Source organism: Manihot esculenta, chromosome 3 (assembly GCF_001659605.2).
Source record: "Manihot esculenta cultivar AM560-2 chromosome 3, M.esculenta_v8, whole genome shotgun sequence".
NCBI classification, from domain to species: domain Eukaryota; kingdom Viridiplantae; phylum Streptophyta; class Magnoliopsida; order Malpighiales; family Euphorbiaceae; genus Manihot; species Manihot esculenta.
The window spans coordinates 31,853,547-31,868,871 of NC_035163.2; the positions used below are offsets into that span (position 1 = coordinate 31,853,547).

At 37.3% G+C, this 15,325-nt stretch overlaps 2 protein-coding genes across 3 annotated transcripts; both read left to right on the forward strand.

Moving 5' to 3' along the window:
• The first annotated feature begins 801 nt into the window (after positions 1–801).
• Positions 802–2,437, forward strand: LOC110610328 (zinc finger CCHC domain-containing protein 10). Of its 2 annotated transcripts, none has more exons than XM_021750199.2 (2): positions 802–946; positions 1,308–2,437. In XM_021750199.2, the coding sequence occupies exon 2, from the start codon at positions 1,376–1,378 to the stop codon at positions 2,147–2,149; it is 774 nt and encodes a 257-aa protein (XP_021605891.1). In that variant the 5' UTR covers positions 802–946; positions 1,308–1,375; the 3' UTR covers positions 2,150–2,437. The 2 variants fall into 2 exon arrangements, with proteins under 2 accessions (XP_021605891.1, XP_021605890.1); XM_021750198.2 differs by having other exon boundaries at positions 806–946; positions 1,351–2,437.
• Positions 2,438–4,492: 2,055 nt separating this feature from the next.
• LOC110610255 (DNA-directed RNA polymerases II, IV and V subunit 9B) lies at positions 4,493–6,324 on the forward strand. The gene is made up of 3 exons (XM_043955531.1): positions 4,493–4,944; positions 5,232–5,307; positions 5,521–6,324. The coding sequence occupies exons 1-3, from the start codon at positions 4,916–4,918 to the stop codon at positions 5,761–5,763; spliced, it is 348 nt and encodes a 115-aa protein (XP_043811466.1). The 5' UTR covers positions 4,493–4,915; the 3' UTR covers positions 5,764–6,324.
• The last annotated feature ends 9,001 nt before the right edge of the window (positions 6,325–15,325 follow it).

The window sequence follows — 15,325 nt, forward strand, 5'->3', positions numbered from 1 at the left end:
AATATCTAAACACTAAACAGCAGGAAATTCAAATTAAAATGGATATTGAAAGAGATCAACAATCTCTTTTTGGTGAGAGTAACTCCCCAAGTTTTCTTGCAATTTTAGTAGTATTACTGTTCTAATTAGCCATCTCTACACACATTTGCTGTAGTAATCTTAAAATGGTTGAATGATATTTTACTTGTTAGAATGGATAAATGCTCTAATCACTTTTTCACGCTAAATATGTTACTTTTAGATGAGAATGTAATAAATATTACATTAATTTTTAAATATACAAGGAGCTAATACGAAATTTTATTTTAAATACTCTTATTTTATATGAGATCAAATTAGAAAAATAATTGAAATAAATATCTATCTTGTTTCTTTCTGATATGCGATGTTGAAAAAAGAATATTTAAAGTATTGTCAAAATTTTTATTATTTCTGATAATGTTAAGAATTTTTTTTTTTTTTTTGAAAAAATGGAATAAATATATTTCTTATAAACCTCGGCTCATATTGTTATGAGTATATTTTCAGTTTTTCACTTTTGTTTTCAATTATATGTATTATTGTTATTATAGACACAAGGGATAGCAGTATAAGATGAAAATCTCACAATAGTTATATTTACTTAATCAGAAAGAAATTATTTTTATTTTTTTTTGCGATTAATGTAAAATTGGGGAAAAAAGAGAGATTATAATGTACTAATTATATATAAAAAAAATAGTGCTGAAAACCAAACACTAGCATTATGGGCCATGGTAAATGGACATTGGGCCTAGCCTTTGGCCCATGAAGATCAAGTCCGTTACATATTCGCCGCCGCGGCAGGAGTCGAGAATCAATAACCTCTGCTGTGAAAGGGTGCCTTGCTATAACCTACGTTCTTGGCTCCTTTCGATCTTCTCTGCAGTATACAGCGGGGTCATTGTCCGACCTTGAACTCGTCAAGGTATGTGGATCTTCACCGATTTTCTTTTCCATTTTTCATCATCCTATGGCGCTATTTCTTCATATATAGTTGCAATTTAGGGCACTAAATTTTGAAATCTGCAATCTGGTTAGGGTTGGTTGTACTTGGAAACCTAGATCTGCAATCTGATTTTTCCCTGTATTATTTATTCGCTTTGCTATTTTCTCATTTTGTCAGCTTTTCTTTTTCCCTTGAAGATTTTGTTCGACGTGATATTTTTAGTTGTTGAGGAAACCCAGATACTCGAATAGAAATCTGGAGATAATATATGTTATTCTGTGGAATTATAATTCCTATTAGTTGCTGAATTATGACCGAGTAAATTAACTTTTGAATTCAGGGTGGTTATATTGTAGCTTGACGTTGCTGTTTTTGAATTGAAGGTTGTGGATATTGAGGTTTTAGATAATGTCGAGTAAGAAGGAAGAGAAATCTCAGGCTGCGGCTGAGAGGATCAAGGCTGCAGCACTCAGTGCTGCAAAAGGTCTTAGTCGTGCGCAGGCTGAAAGGGCTGCAGCTGCAGCTGCCCGAAATGTCAATGCTTATGGGCAGAAGGAAGAAGGGCCTAGCCGATGGCAAGAGAAAAGAGAAGCCAAACGGCAGATGTACTTGATGAGTACAGAAAAACAAGTGATATTGGGTGAAAGAAAAGACCTTAAACGTACAATGCCGGCTGTTGGTGGCACTGCTCAGTGTCAGAAATGTTTTCAAACTGGACATTGGACTTTTGAGTGCAAGAATGAAAGAGTTTATATGACACGGCCCTCAAGGACGCAGCAGCTTAAGAACCCTAAATTGCGGATGAAACTCTCTAACTCTCATGATTTGGATCATCCTGATGCTAAGGAAGAGAAGGGTAAATCATCTAAGAAAAGCAAGCGGAAGCATAGATCAGATTCTGATGCAGGCAGTGATAGCGAGGCTTCAGTTTTTGAGAGTGATAGTGGGTCTTCATCTGTGACAGAAACAGAGTCTTCTTCAGAGGAAGAGAGTTCAGATTACAGCTCATCATCTGATTCCGAGGAAGAGAGGAGGCGGAGGAGGAAGAAGAAGCAGAAGAAGAGGGAGAGGCGTAGGAGGTACAGCTCAACTTCTGAGTCGTCTGACTCTGATTCAGATTCAGGATCTGATTCTGATAATAGGAGCAGCCGAAGGAAGAGGAGACACAGCAGAAAGCGCTAATGAGGTGATCAAAGCAGAATAGTTGAATGAATCATATTAGCTTCACTGTTATCCGCACTTTGCATTATGTTAAGCAGTTGAAGTTAGCTGATGTGTTTGGTTTTTTTTGTTAATTTCTGATGTAATACTCTGAGAGTCAATGTAGTTCTCTTCTACTTATTGAACTTATTGTGTGTGTGTTGGTGGGTTAGTGAACTGGATTTTGCAAGTTGAGCAGGAACCTGACTATGTAATAATTGGTGTATATCTTTCTTCCTACTTTTCAATGGCTATTTACTTTTACTTTTCTCTTTGCTCGTATGAAGGTTAGGGGTATAAACGAACCGAATCGAGTTGAGTTTTGAAGAATTCAAATTTGATTCATTAAAATTTTTTCGAACTAGAGCCGAATTCGAGTTTTACTCATTTCGAACTTGAGCTGAAAATTAAAAAGTTTAAGTTTGGCTCGTTTAGCAAACGAGTTTAGACGAGTCGAACTTTTAACAAGTTGAATCGAGTTTTTATCGAGTTTTTAGTTTCGAATAATTCACAAGTAGTTTAATTTATTTACATATATCACGATAGGGCTGAGCAGATTTCGGTTTAAACCGAAATAACCGACCGAACCGAACCGAACTAAAAATTTGGTTCGGTTTTATTTTTAATTCGGTTCGGTTCGGTTTTAATTTTTTGAAAAATCGGTGATTTCGGTTCGGTTCGGTTTTAGATTCAAAAATTTCGATTAGACCGAACCGAACCGAAATCACTAAACTACGTCGTTTTGAAATGTACCCTTATATTTGCCCTAAATCTAAAAGCCTGAGTCACGCTACCCATCTCCATTTCACGCCGCCTCACATCACAGATCAAACATGCCAGTGCCTTTCTCTGAGCGTTGAGCTCCACCACTTCCAGCAGTTCCACAGTCCACCGTCCGACCTCCACTCTCCTCCCGACATCGACCGATTAACTGTCGCGGCTAACTTGGGTCATCGATCTTCACTACGTTGCGGATGCGCGAATTAGCAACGTTGACGACTCCTCACCTCACTGTCGGCGTCGGTCGTCACTCTCCACGGAATCGTCGGCGTCGGTCGTCACTCTCCACGGAATCGTCGGCGTCGGTCGTCACTCTCCACTGAATCGTCGGCCATCGCTCTCCAGTCTATCGGCTCTCCGCACCGTCAACAACTTGGTTGCCCTCGGTCTTCCTCGGTCTTCCTCGGTCCTCCTCGGTCCTCCTCGCTCCTCCCTCCTCGCTCCTCCCTCCTCCCTCCTCCCTCCTCCCTCCTCGCTCCTCGCTCCTGGCTCCTGGCTCCTCCTCCGTCCTCCTCCGTCCCCGTCCCCAGTCTTCAGTATTGATTTTTTATTTGTAAAGACAGGTAGGCTTTCTAATTCAGATCCTTTGCTCTATTTCTTGTCATTCTTATGATTCTGTCCTCTTCATACTTTGTTGATGCTCTTTGCCGAGTGGGTTTTGCAATTTTTATTGTTTGATTAGCTGTGTCTTAAATTTGAGTAATCAGCTCTTCTTTCGATTGTTCTTGGTGCTTAACTTTCATGGGTTGGATTTGGTTTGTTGAGATAAAATCCAATATTTTTTTGATCATTTTTGGTCAAATTGGGTTTTAGCTGGCTGATTTTGCTTTGGGATTGTCATTTTTTATATTGCGCTGAAATTTTCGTGTAATTTTTGTATTCGTTTGATGTATTTGATGGTTTTGTAAATTAAAATTAAAATATTTTAATTGGATTTTAGAATGAATGTGAAAAAAAAAGTTTAAAAATCGAATCGAACCGAACCGAACTAAATCGGTTCGGTTTGATTCGGTTATTCCTCTTATTCGGTTCGGTTCGGTTTGTGTAAAATTCTAAAATTCGGTTTTCGGTTATTTCGGTTCGGTTCGGTTTTGAACCGAACCGACCGAATGCTCACCCCTATATCACGAGATGGTTTACGAGTTTATTCGCGAGTCTGCTCATGAATTTAGAAACGAGCCGAATTTATGAGTTTTAACGAGTCGAATATTATGGAGTTCGAGTTTGGCTCGTTTACTAAACGATTTTAAAAATTAAATTCGAGTTTGGCTCGTTTAGAAATCGAATTGAAATCGGTTGAGTTTTTATTGAATCAAATCTCGAATAACTCACAAACAGTTTGGTTCATTTACCGTTCTAATGAATGGATAAATCTAACCTTGCTGTTGTTAGGTAGCACTGGGGAGTTTTTGGATTTATGTAAGCTTTGAATAAGCAGGATTAACAGTTTTTAAATTAAATATTTTTAATTTTTTATTATTTTAATTAATTTTACGTGAATTTTACTATAAATAGGAAATTGAAATATAAAAATATAAATTTATAATAACTGTACTTATATTTGTCCTGTGGTGCAATTGAAAGCCAGATGACCAAAAGGTTGAAGTGGTGTCGTGTTGGCCCTGTTGCAATATTTGTACTGATCCTTTCATTACACATTTGGTGTCATCAGACGTCAGCCAAGCGGCGCAGTTTATTCCTTTTAGAACATAGAAGAAGTCTCCGCCGTGTGTCTAGCTCTCTCTCAACTTTGTTTGTAGTTGATTTCTTTTAGTGTTCGCAAATGTGAAGGTTGATTTAACACTTTCACCACTAGTGGTCTCTGGATCTATCTCTTGCATTGGGGTAGAAATTGTAGATAAAGATAAAAAGAGGATCATATTTGGAGTGGGAAGGACGTTTACTGTGAGGTCATGTGAAACGACGTTCAAGTTTGCCGCTAGAGTTTTCAACAAAGCATCGTTTACAATGAGTGTATACAAGTTTTGCCCAGATTGGTTAGTTGCTGTTTCCTTTTTTTAGACTATCTTATCATTATGGCTATCTGCATGAAGATGCTTATTGTTTCGCCATTAGCTTGAGTTGAAAATTCAAACTAGGCATTCATTAAACAACCATCATGAAACCAAGTGCCGAGCTTCCTAATCAACTTATATATATATATTGATCAAAATATTAGCAATTCAATTATAAGCTTTTCACCATTATCAACACTCTCCCATCCTACCAAATGTATTCATATAATTTCAAATTGCCTAATATCTATATGTTTCAAAAAATTCAGTAACAACATTCTCTACCCTAAGGAAGACAGGAAACAACGGATCCTCCTCTATGCATGCCGAAACTGTGATCACCAGGTGAGGTCCATAATTCTCTCCTTTCATCTTCTGATCGTTTTTATTTTTCTTTTTTATGTGTGCTTATGATACATGTTTATGTACTGATGATATTATGTACAATGGTTGTACTGTGAATGTATAAGACTGTCTTACTCGGAAAGTGATTAATTATAGTACGTAGCTACCTGTCTTTGTCGTGAATTATTCAATGAGTTACTCAAAATCTTGCAGGAGGTTGCTGATAATAATCGCGTCTACAGAAACGAGGTACACCACTCTGTCTCAGAATACACACAGATTTTGCAGGATGTAACCTCAGATCCAGCTCTACCTCGTACTAAATCCGTTCGTTGTAGCGCATGTGGCCATGGAGAAGCTGTCTTTCTACAGGCAACATTCTTGCCCTGCTTTGCTTGTTGCAATACTATTGATATAATTTTGGTTCAACGGTTAGAGAATCTGGGACCAAAATAAAATCTAACTATATATATGAAAAAAAAAAAAAAAACAGCTTAAAACCCATAAGTAGATCGGATTAGACAGTTCTGATCTGATTCAAGCTTGGGCTAGTTTCAGTTACGATTCCTAACCCAGTTTTAGAAGCCAAAACTGATCTGTTGCATGTGGGCTTGCAGCTTGCTGCCTAGGAACAAAATGCACGTATCTGATTCCTTACATTTATCAATGGGTGTTTTAACACTATGGAGTTTGTGTATGAAAAAGCAGGCAACTTCCAGAGAAGAAGGTATGACGCTGTTTTATGTGTGCTGCAATCCCAACTGCGGGAATAGATGGAAAGACTAAGTGGGAGATATTTATCAGGATCCGGTCGGCCATGGACCCAAAAACATATTGAAGTGGATCTCATCATGAAAGTTCACATAAGACTCGGGAGCTATCTGAAAGTTACTAACAACTGATGTATATAATTGTATAGTTTTTTACTACCTAAAGAAACCGTCTTCCTTGAGTTTGTGATATGCAGTATATGAAAGCAATGACTGGCCTCAAGGTCCTCCCCTGAAAATTTTAATTTTTAAGTAGTGTTTTTTTAATATAATTTTGTTTTAAATAAACTGTTATATTTCATCTAGTTTAGTAAAACATTTAAAATATTGATTTTTTTATTTTTTTAACTAAATACAAATTCAATAAATTTAAATTAAATTTAAACTTGATAATACAGTTGGTGTTTCATGTTTAGATTTGGCTATGGTTTGATTTAGACTGAAATTCAATTGGTTCACCTCAAAAATAAAAATTAACCAAATTTGGTTCATTTTTGCCACTAGTTTTAATTTAATTTTTTATACTATAATTTCAAATTTAAGCATGATTTTTAGCTTCTTTTTTTTTTTCTCTTTTTTGTAAGAAATTAGATATTTGCACAAATTGATTTAATTTATGATATGGGTCTTATCTCATATGTAGTTTGAATACAGAGAATGCAATATCCTATCTTTAAAGAAAAGCTCAATTTCATTCCTAAAGTACAGTGCAATACATTTTTAACTTTTTGTTCAAATTAGGCTAAAATTTTCAATTTAAGCTTCATAATTGAAAAATTAAAAATTAAAAATAAAAAAAAGTAAACTTTATCTATCAATAAATAAGACTTTAAATAATTAATGACACCATCTAAATAAAATAAAACTTTAATTATACATTATGTTATAAAATCTTTACATTTCGTCGGAAAAACTACCTTCGATTTTGAAATTCCATATTTTTTTATAAATATATTGTTGTCCCTTGAGGCAACCCAAGAGGGGGTGAATTGGGTTTATAAAAATTTAATGGCAAAGACAAGAAATTAGAAGAGAATAGGGAAGAGAAAAATCAACACAAAGATTTATAGAGGTTCAGCTATCCAAGCCTACGTCCTCTCCTCAAGCTCCACTTGAGAGTTCAACTCCACTATCAAATCTTCTTTGGGTGAAGATCAAAACCCTTACAATCTTAGAGCAAGCCTTTGCTCTTTAAAAATCTCTTTTTTCACTCAAGAGCAATTCTTTGCTCAATGCCACACTCACAACAACAGAATCTCTCAATCAACCTTTACTCACTCAGAAAAGCCAATCAATTACAACTCAAAACAAGCTTTCAAGAAATCAATGCTTTGGCTCAAGGTTTTGAGAGAGAGAGAATGAAAAAAGCTGTAATCTCAATAAATGTTTGCTTAGATGGTTGTTGTAACCTCACAACAACAAAAACAAGTTGTATTTATAGTTCATTCATAAATATAGCCGTTGGGGGTGCATTAAATGCAAATAGAGCCGTTTATGTTCAGAAATAACCGTTATACCGTGCCCAGAAAAACTCAGGTTCGGCGGCCTAAGCTTAGAGTTCGGCGGCCGAACCATTTGGGGCGAAGAAACTATTCCTTTAAAACTGAACTTTCGGCGGCCTAAACTCAATGTTCGGCGGCCGAACATGGTGGACTTTCGTTTCTGTTCCTCACTTTCGGAAGCCAAACTTTAGGCTTCGGAGGCAGACCCAAAACACACTTTCGGCGGCCGAAGGTTAAATGTTCGGCGGCCGAAGGTGTGGGACTTTCGTCTCTGTCCCTCACTTTCGGAAGCCGAAGGTTACACTTAGGGGGCTGGTTGAAAACCCACTTTCGGCGGCCGAAAGTCAATGTTCGGCGGCCGAACATAGGGGACTTTCGTTTCTGTCCCTGACTTTCGGAAGCCGAAAGATGACTTTAGGGGGGCAAAAAATAATTATTTAAATCTTTGAAAAATCATAACTTAGGCTGTAAAAATCCTTTTTTCAAACCGTTTGAACTTTTGCAACCTATATTTTTAGATCTTTCATTTTGATGAAAAATAATTTCAAAATCACTTCTTTTGGAAAATTTCATTTTGGTCCCTGAAAGTCAAGTACTTCAAAAAGTGGCCATATCTAAAAGAACTTTTAGAAACGAAAGAACCCTTGAGCCATCACAATTAATTACTTGAAATTCACAATGAATAGAATTTAACAAGGCATAAACAAAAATAATTTCTTATCCCTTTCTTGTGGTATGCTTCCATAATTGGCACTTTTCACTTTTGTGATTGAAGCAATTTCATTTATTTCAATAGGGAACCTGCAAGCTCAATACAAATACCTTTGAAGATAATTAGTAGCACACCAATTGTTTATTAATCATCAAAACAAGGATTAGGACATTTAGGTCCAACAATCTCCCCCTTTTTGATGATGACAAACAATTGGTAAACATTAGGATAATAATCATAAGTGTAGTGTGTGTATTTTAAAAAATTTCTCCCCCTTAATGTGCTCCCCCTGTCAAAAATAATTTATGCCATATTTAAAATGAGAGAAGGCACATAAGGGAGGTTTTGACTCAATGCAATGAGATGCAATGGATCCTATATGAATGAATGAGTGCTAACAAGGAATGCATCTCAAATGAATACACACAATATTCACAATCCAAGAGAGAGAAAAAATATTTAATCCAAAAGAGTCAAACAAAAAATCAAGGTAATAACCAAATATAGCCAATATCATCAAATATGTACATAAAAAATATAAAAAATACCATCCATTCTCCCCCTTTTGACATCATCAAAAACAACAAAAAAAATATCACAATATCAAAAGGGAAAGAACAAAAGCAACTACATAAACAACAAAAAAATATATCACTGAGGAGGCTGAGGAGGTGGCACTCCAGATGACTGCTGAAGGAAGTGTAAAATCTGACTCTGCTGCTCGATCATGGTCTGCTGCTGGTCTGTAAGTCGTGCTAACTGCTGCTCCATCTGAGTCTGGCGATCAGATATCTGAGTCTGGCGATCAGACATCTGAGCAACCTGCAACTCCAGACGACCCATGGCATCATGCAGATCAGATGCAGTCCGAGAAGATGTACCCTGCTCGGTGGACCGCCCGGTACTAGTATCGCCTCTGGGAGCTCGCTCTGTCTCAAGATCAGCAGGAGAAGCATCATCTGACTCCTCATCAGAACCATCATGTGCCTGTGCTGCTGCATGTGCTGCTCTGCGAGCTGCAAAATCTCTCCTAGAATTGTAAAATTCATTGCCTCTCCTAGTCAAACCCATGTGGTGAAGGGTAGCCTCAGTATAGGGGGTGTACTCACTAGACAGAGGTAAGGCCGACTCGGTACCTGGGTCAACACCTAGGGCTCGGAGAAGAAGAGTAAGATGACGACCAAAGGGGAGACAGCCTCGACTCAGCCTAAGGGAGTCTGCTATAGAGTGAATCATAATATGTGGCAGGTTAAGGGCTCGACCCTCTAGCAGACAAGACACTACAAACATGTCAGAGTAGGAGAGTGCAGTCCTATGACCCGATCTAGGGAGAATCTCATAGGTGACTATGTGGTGAACAACTTTGGGGAGAGTGTTGAGGTCACAGGCCTTAAGCCTAGAGGGCTCCTCACGATCTACGTCTCCTGAAATGACCCTAGTCTGGTGAAGGGAAGAGACCTCACCAGTAATCCACTTATGAGTGGTGGATACAACAGCCCCAGAGTTGGGGATACCTAGGTGACGAGCAATGATGTCAGGAGTGAGGTAAACCCTCTGACCATTTACAAAACTGACTAGGTGAGGGGGAGTGTGACGGGTAAAGGTGTGTAGGTTAGCATAGAACTCCCTAACAATTCTAGGATGGGTGTCTGCTGGAGTGATAAGAAGGTGGTCCCATCCCTGAACAATGAAGGGCTGTAGGAAACCCTGAGTGTGAAAAAGCTGAACACTATTATCATGGATTGTTCTCCCGGGATGAACAAACCTGAGAGAAAAAGGCTCAAAAGCCGGATCCTGCTCTCTAACTACAGGGAACTCAAAGGGTGGTGAGGCAGGACGGTCTGGGGAGGAAGACCTAGGAGCTCTACTGGATTGACCTCTAAAATATGGATGTCTACGGGCTGTGGATTTTCTACCCATTTTACCCAAACAAAAGCTACAGAGGCATATGAAGAAAAAGAAGAAGAAAAAATAAGCAACATTGCCACAAAAATTCAGCCCATAAGCACACAAAAGCCAACCAATAAGCATCACAGTCTTATATATAAAACTTGATATATAAATTCCCAGCTAACAAGATAGCACAGCTAAACAACAACCCAGCTAATCAGTATGTACATTTTAACAAAAAAAACAGTTTTATAAATATACAACAAAATAACCCAGCTAACAAATTAACAAAAAAATGCCTACATTCAAAAACAAAAAAAAAATAAACCAAAACAACCAAAAAACCAACCCAGCTAACAACAGCATATATATATATATAAAATATACTCAGCAGATTCTAAAACAACAAAACATAATAAAATCACAACCCTAAAGATCAAATCAACAGAAAAAAAATAAACAAAAATAAAGAAAAATAGAGAGAGAAAACAAAACTTACCCAAATGGAAAAAGCTTGAAATGGGTTCTTTGTGGAGAAAAGAAACTGTTTTTGTGCGTTTGAGTGAAGAGAAGGAAGAAAAATGGAGGTTTTGGGGGGAAAAGAGGCTCAAAAAGGCAGGTTTTTGAGAGGGAGACGAAGGGAGCGTCGGGGAGAGAGAGAGAGCTTCGGCGAGAGGGAGAGGGCGCGCGAGGAAGACGATGAGCTGTCGCGGGGGCTTTTAAGGCACGCGCAGTTTCGGCGGCCGAACTAATCTTCGGCGGCTGAAGCTGGGCAAGTTTAGGAGGCCGAATATAAACTTCGGCGGCCGAACTTCACAATGTTCGGCGGCCGAATAAAATGTTAGGCGGCCGAAAAAAGAAAAAGAAAAAAGACAGAAAAATTCCCGCTTTTCATATTGCCCTTGAAATTGAAGGTTAGGGGGCCGAAAGTGCCTCCGAACCTGGAATTTTTTGGGCTTCCCCTCCCCCTTTGTGTTTAAAAAGAAACAAAACTATGTCAAACACCATGCTTTAAAAAAAATACTCAAAAATATACACTCAACAACCACCATCTAACATTCCCAATTCCCTTTTAATGAAGTTAAATCTTTCTTCATTTAAAGGTTTAGTGAAAATATCAGCTAGTTGGTTGTTTGTATCCACAAACTCAAGAACAACATCACCATTTAACACATGATCACGAATGAAATGATGTCTAATGTCAATATGCTTAGTTCTAGAATGTTGAATGGGGTTCTTGGTTAGATTGATTGCACTTGTATTATCACATTTAATAGGAATGTGATCAAGAGTTACTTCAAAATCTCTTAATTGTTGTTTAATCCAAAGGACTTGACTACAACAAAGACCCGCCGCCACATATTCGGCTTCGGCGGTTGATAGTGCAACCGAATTTTGTTTCTTGCTACACCAAGAAACAAGGGATTGTCCTAGAAGTTGACAAGTACCCGAGGTACTCTTCCTATCAAGAATGCTTCCGGCAAAGTCGGCATCCGAGTAAGAACATAAACTAAAGGATGAACTTCTAGGATACCATAACCCCAAATGCAATGTGCCATGTAAATATCTAAGAATGCGTTTAACGGCATGCAAATGAGACTCTTTAGGACATGATTGAAAACGTGCACATAAACATACAGAAAACATGATATCCGGTCTAGATGCGGTTAAATATAAAAGGCTTCCGATCATACCTCTATAGAGCTTTTCATCAATAGGCTTACCCTTTTCATCCTTGTCAAGCTTGGTGTTTGTGCTCATTGGAGTTCTACTTGGCTTGCAATTTTCCATTCCAAACCTTTTGATTAGCTCCTTTGTGTATTTGGCTTGGTTGATGAAGATGTCATCCTTAGCTTGTTTGATTTGAAGCCCAAGAAAGAATTTGAGTTCTCCCATCATGCTCATCTCAAACTCGCTTTTCATAACTTTTGAAAACTCTTCACACAAGCACACATTAGTAGCACCAAATATAATATCATCAACATATATTTGTACCACAAGGATGTCATTTTCATGATTTTTGACAAAAAGAGTTGTATCCACTTTGCCTTTTGAAAAACCATTTTGCAAAAGAAAATTACTTAGTCTTTCATACCAAGCTCTAGGAGCTTGTTTTAAACCATATAAAGCTTTAGACAATTTAAAAACATGATTTGGAAAGGCATGATTTTCAAACCCCGGAGGTTGCTCAACATAAACCTCCTCCTCAATAAAACCATTTAAAAAGGCACTTTTCACATCCATTTGAAAGAGATTAAAATTCATGTATGATGCATATGCAAGCAAGATTCTAATGGCTTCTAATCTAGCTACGGGGGCAAAAGTTTCATCATAGTCTATGCCCTCCTCTTGGTTATAGCCTTTAGCTACCAACCTAGCTTTGTTCCTTATGATATTGTCATCTTCATCAAGCTTGTTTCTAAACACCCATTTGGTGCCTATGGTGGGGTGATGTTTTGGTCTAGACACTAAGGTCCAAACCTTGTTCCTTTCAAATTGGTTGAGTTCTTCTTGCATAGCAAGAACCCAACTCTCATCACCAATAGCCTCATCTATAGATTTAGGCTCTATATGAGATATGAATGCAATATTATTACATACATGTCTAAGAGAGGATCTAGTAGTTACCCCTTGTGATGTATCACCAATTATTTGATCCTTGGGGTGATCCTTCTTGTAGGCCCAATCCTTTGGCAAGTCATGTTGGACTCCTTGACTTTGTGTAATTTGCATTTGTTGCTCTTGAAGTCCAACTTCATCTTCCCTTGCATCTATTGAATCCTCCTTGGGTTGACATTGATCTCCATGAGATTGAGGATCTTCAATGGTCAACTCATCAAGGTTACCTACAAGATCATCATCACGAGATACCTCCTTTCTAGAAGCAAAGGGATTAGATTCATCAAAAACAACATGCATTGACTCTTCAACTATCAAGGTTCTTTTATTGAATACTCTATATGATTTACTAGAAATAGAGTATCCTAGGAAGATACCTTCATCGGTTTTGGAGTCAAATTTGCCTAGATTATCCTTATTGTTTAATATGAAGCATTTGCAACCAAAAACTCTAAAATAACTAACTCTAGGTTTCCTTCCATTCCAAAGCTCATAAGGAGTTTTATTTAGGAGAGGTCTAATTAAAACTCTATTTGAAACATAACAAGCCGTATTTATGGCTTCCGCCCAAAAATAAGTAGGTAAATTATACTCTCTTAACATAGTCCTCCCCATATCTAAAAGAGTTCTATTTTTTCTTTCAACAACACCATTTTGTTGGGGAGTCCTAGGAGATGAAAAATTATGAGTGATCCCTAACTTATTGCAAAAAGTTTCAAATTTTTCATTTTCAAATTCTCTACCATGATCACTCCTTATAGAAGAAATTTGAAAACCCTTTTCATTTTGAACTTTCTTTGTAAAACTTTTAAAAGCATCAAAACAATCATCCTTATGAGCAAGGAACACAACCCAAGTATACCTAGAATAGTCATCAACTATAACAAATCCATAATGCATGCCACCAAGACTAGCTACTCTAGTTGGACCAAATAAATCCATATGCAAGAGTTGCAAAGGTCTAGAAGAGATTACCTTATTAATAGCTTTAAAGGAACTCTTAACTTGCTTACCCATTTGACATGCATCACATACTTTGTCCTTTTCATATTTTATCTTTGGAAGACCATCAACTAGCTCATCTTTGCTCAAATTTTTGAGGAGATCCATGCTAGCATGAGAAAGCCTTCTATGCCAAATCCAAGAGTTATCACTAATAGACACAAAGCACTTCATATCTTGGTTAGTCATAGCTTGTAAGTCAATAAGATAAATATTCTCAACTCTTTCACCAACAAACAATATTTTGTTATCCGACATTCTAGACACAAAACATGATTTTGGTTCAAAGATAACTCTACAACCTTTATCACATAATTGACTCACACTTAACAAATTATGCTTCAAACCATCAACTAATAGAACTTTATTAAGAATAGGAGAGTTTTCCTTATCGACTTTACCTATACCAACAATTTTACCTTTTCCATTGTCTCCAAAGGTTACTTGTCCACTTCCGTCTTTCTTTTCAAGAGAGATGAAGTGATTTGAGTTTCCGGTCATGTGCCTTGAACATCCACTATCTAGATACCATTTGCTTTCAATTTTTGAGGATTTCAAGCACACCTAAAAGAAAGAATTCAAACACTTTTAGGTACCCAAATGTACTTGGGTCCTTGGGGGTTAGTCATTCCACTATCCAATTTCCATATGCTACCATATCCAAGATGCAATTTTCTAATAGAGCACTTATAGTTGGTATGACCAAACTTGCCACAATAGTGACAATGACCATTGAACTTTCTCACTCTAGGTCCATAGGTGAGTGAGTGTGTTTGAGTTCTCATGTGGCCATTTCTCCTTTGCTTATTAAAAGCATGTGAGCAAGAGATATGATTAGAGTGGTGATTTTGTGAACTAGAAGTGTGTGTTCTATAATGATCATTTCTCTTATGTGCAACTTGCCTAGGTGTGTGTCTTATATGAGTGTTGTAACTAGTGGATTGGTGTACATGTTCATTCCTTGTAGGTGCATTCCTCATAGACATATTGCTACTAGAAACTTTAGGCACATTTCCATTTGAGCTACAAACCTTAGGTTCATGTGAGTTGGTAGCTTTAACAAAAACGGTTTTAGAAAAATTTGCTTGAGTTGATTTATCATAGCCAAGGCCATACTTGATGCTAGGAGACCTTTGAGAGTCTAAAATCTCATCAAGTTTGTCCTTGCCTTTTAAAAATTTTGAAAGAGAATTTTTCAACTCAAGGATTTCATTTTTCAAATTTTTATTTTCTAGTGAGAGCTCATCTAAGGATTTTTGTAAAGAATCATTTGAGGATAAATGTTCCTTGGGTGAGTTCTCACTTTCCTTTTTAAAGCTAGCTAACTCACATTTCAACATTTTATTTTTCCTATGACTCTTTTCAAGCTCATCATTCATCAATTTTAAAGCACCTACAAGTTCATCATATGAAAACTCAACATCATCATCATTTAAAGTAAAGTCATCAAGAGTAGTTACCTCATCGGAGCTTTCCTCTAGAGCCATGAAGCACATGTTGGCAATTTCATCACCAACCTCCTC

Bases quoted from the DNA above. Each gene is read 5' to 3' on its own strand.
- LOC110610255 (XM_043955531.1), top strand. From the start codon at position 4,916: ATGAGTGTATACAAGTTTTGCCCAGATTG. The intron at 4,945-5,231 runs GTTAGTTGCTGT...CAAAAAATTCAG, and splicing joins TACAAGTTTTGCCCAGATTG to TAACAACATTCTCTACCCTA. The intron at 5,308-5,520 runs GTGAGGTCCATA...AAAATCTTGCAG, and splicing joins GCCGAAACTGTGATCACCAG to GAGGTTGCTGATAATAATCG.
- LOC110610328 (XM_021750199.2), top strand. From the start codon at position 1,376: ATGTCGAGTAAGAAGGAAGAGAAATCTCAGGCTGCGGCTGAGAGGATC.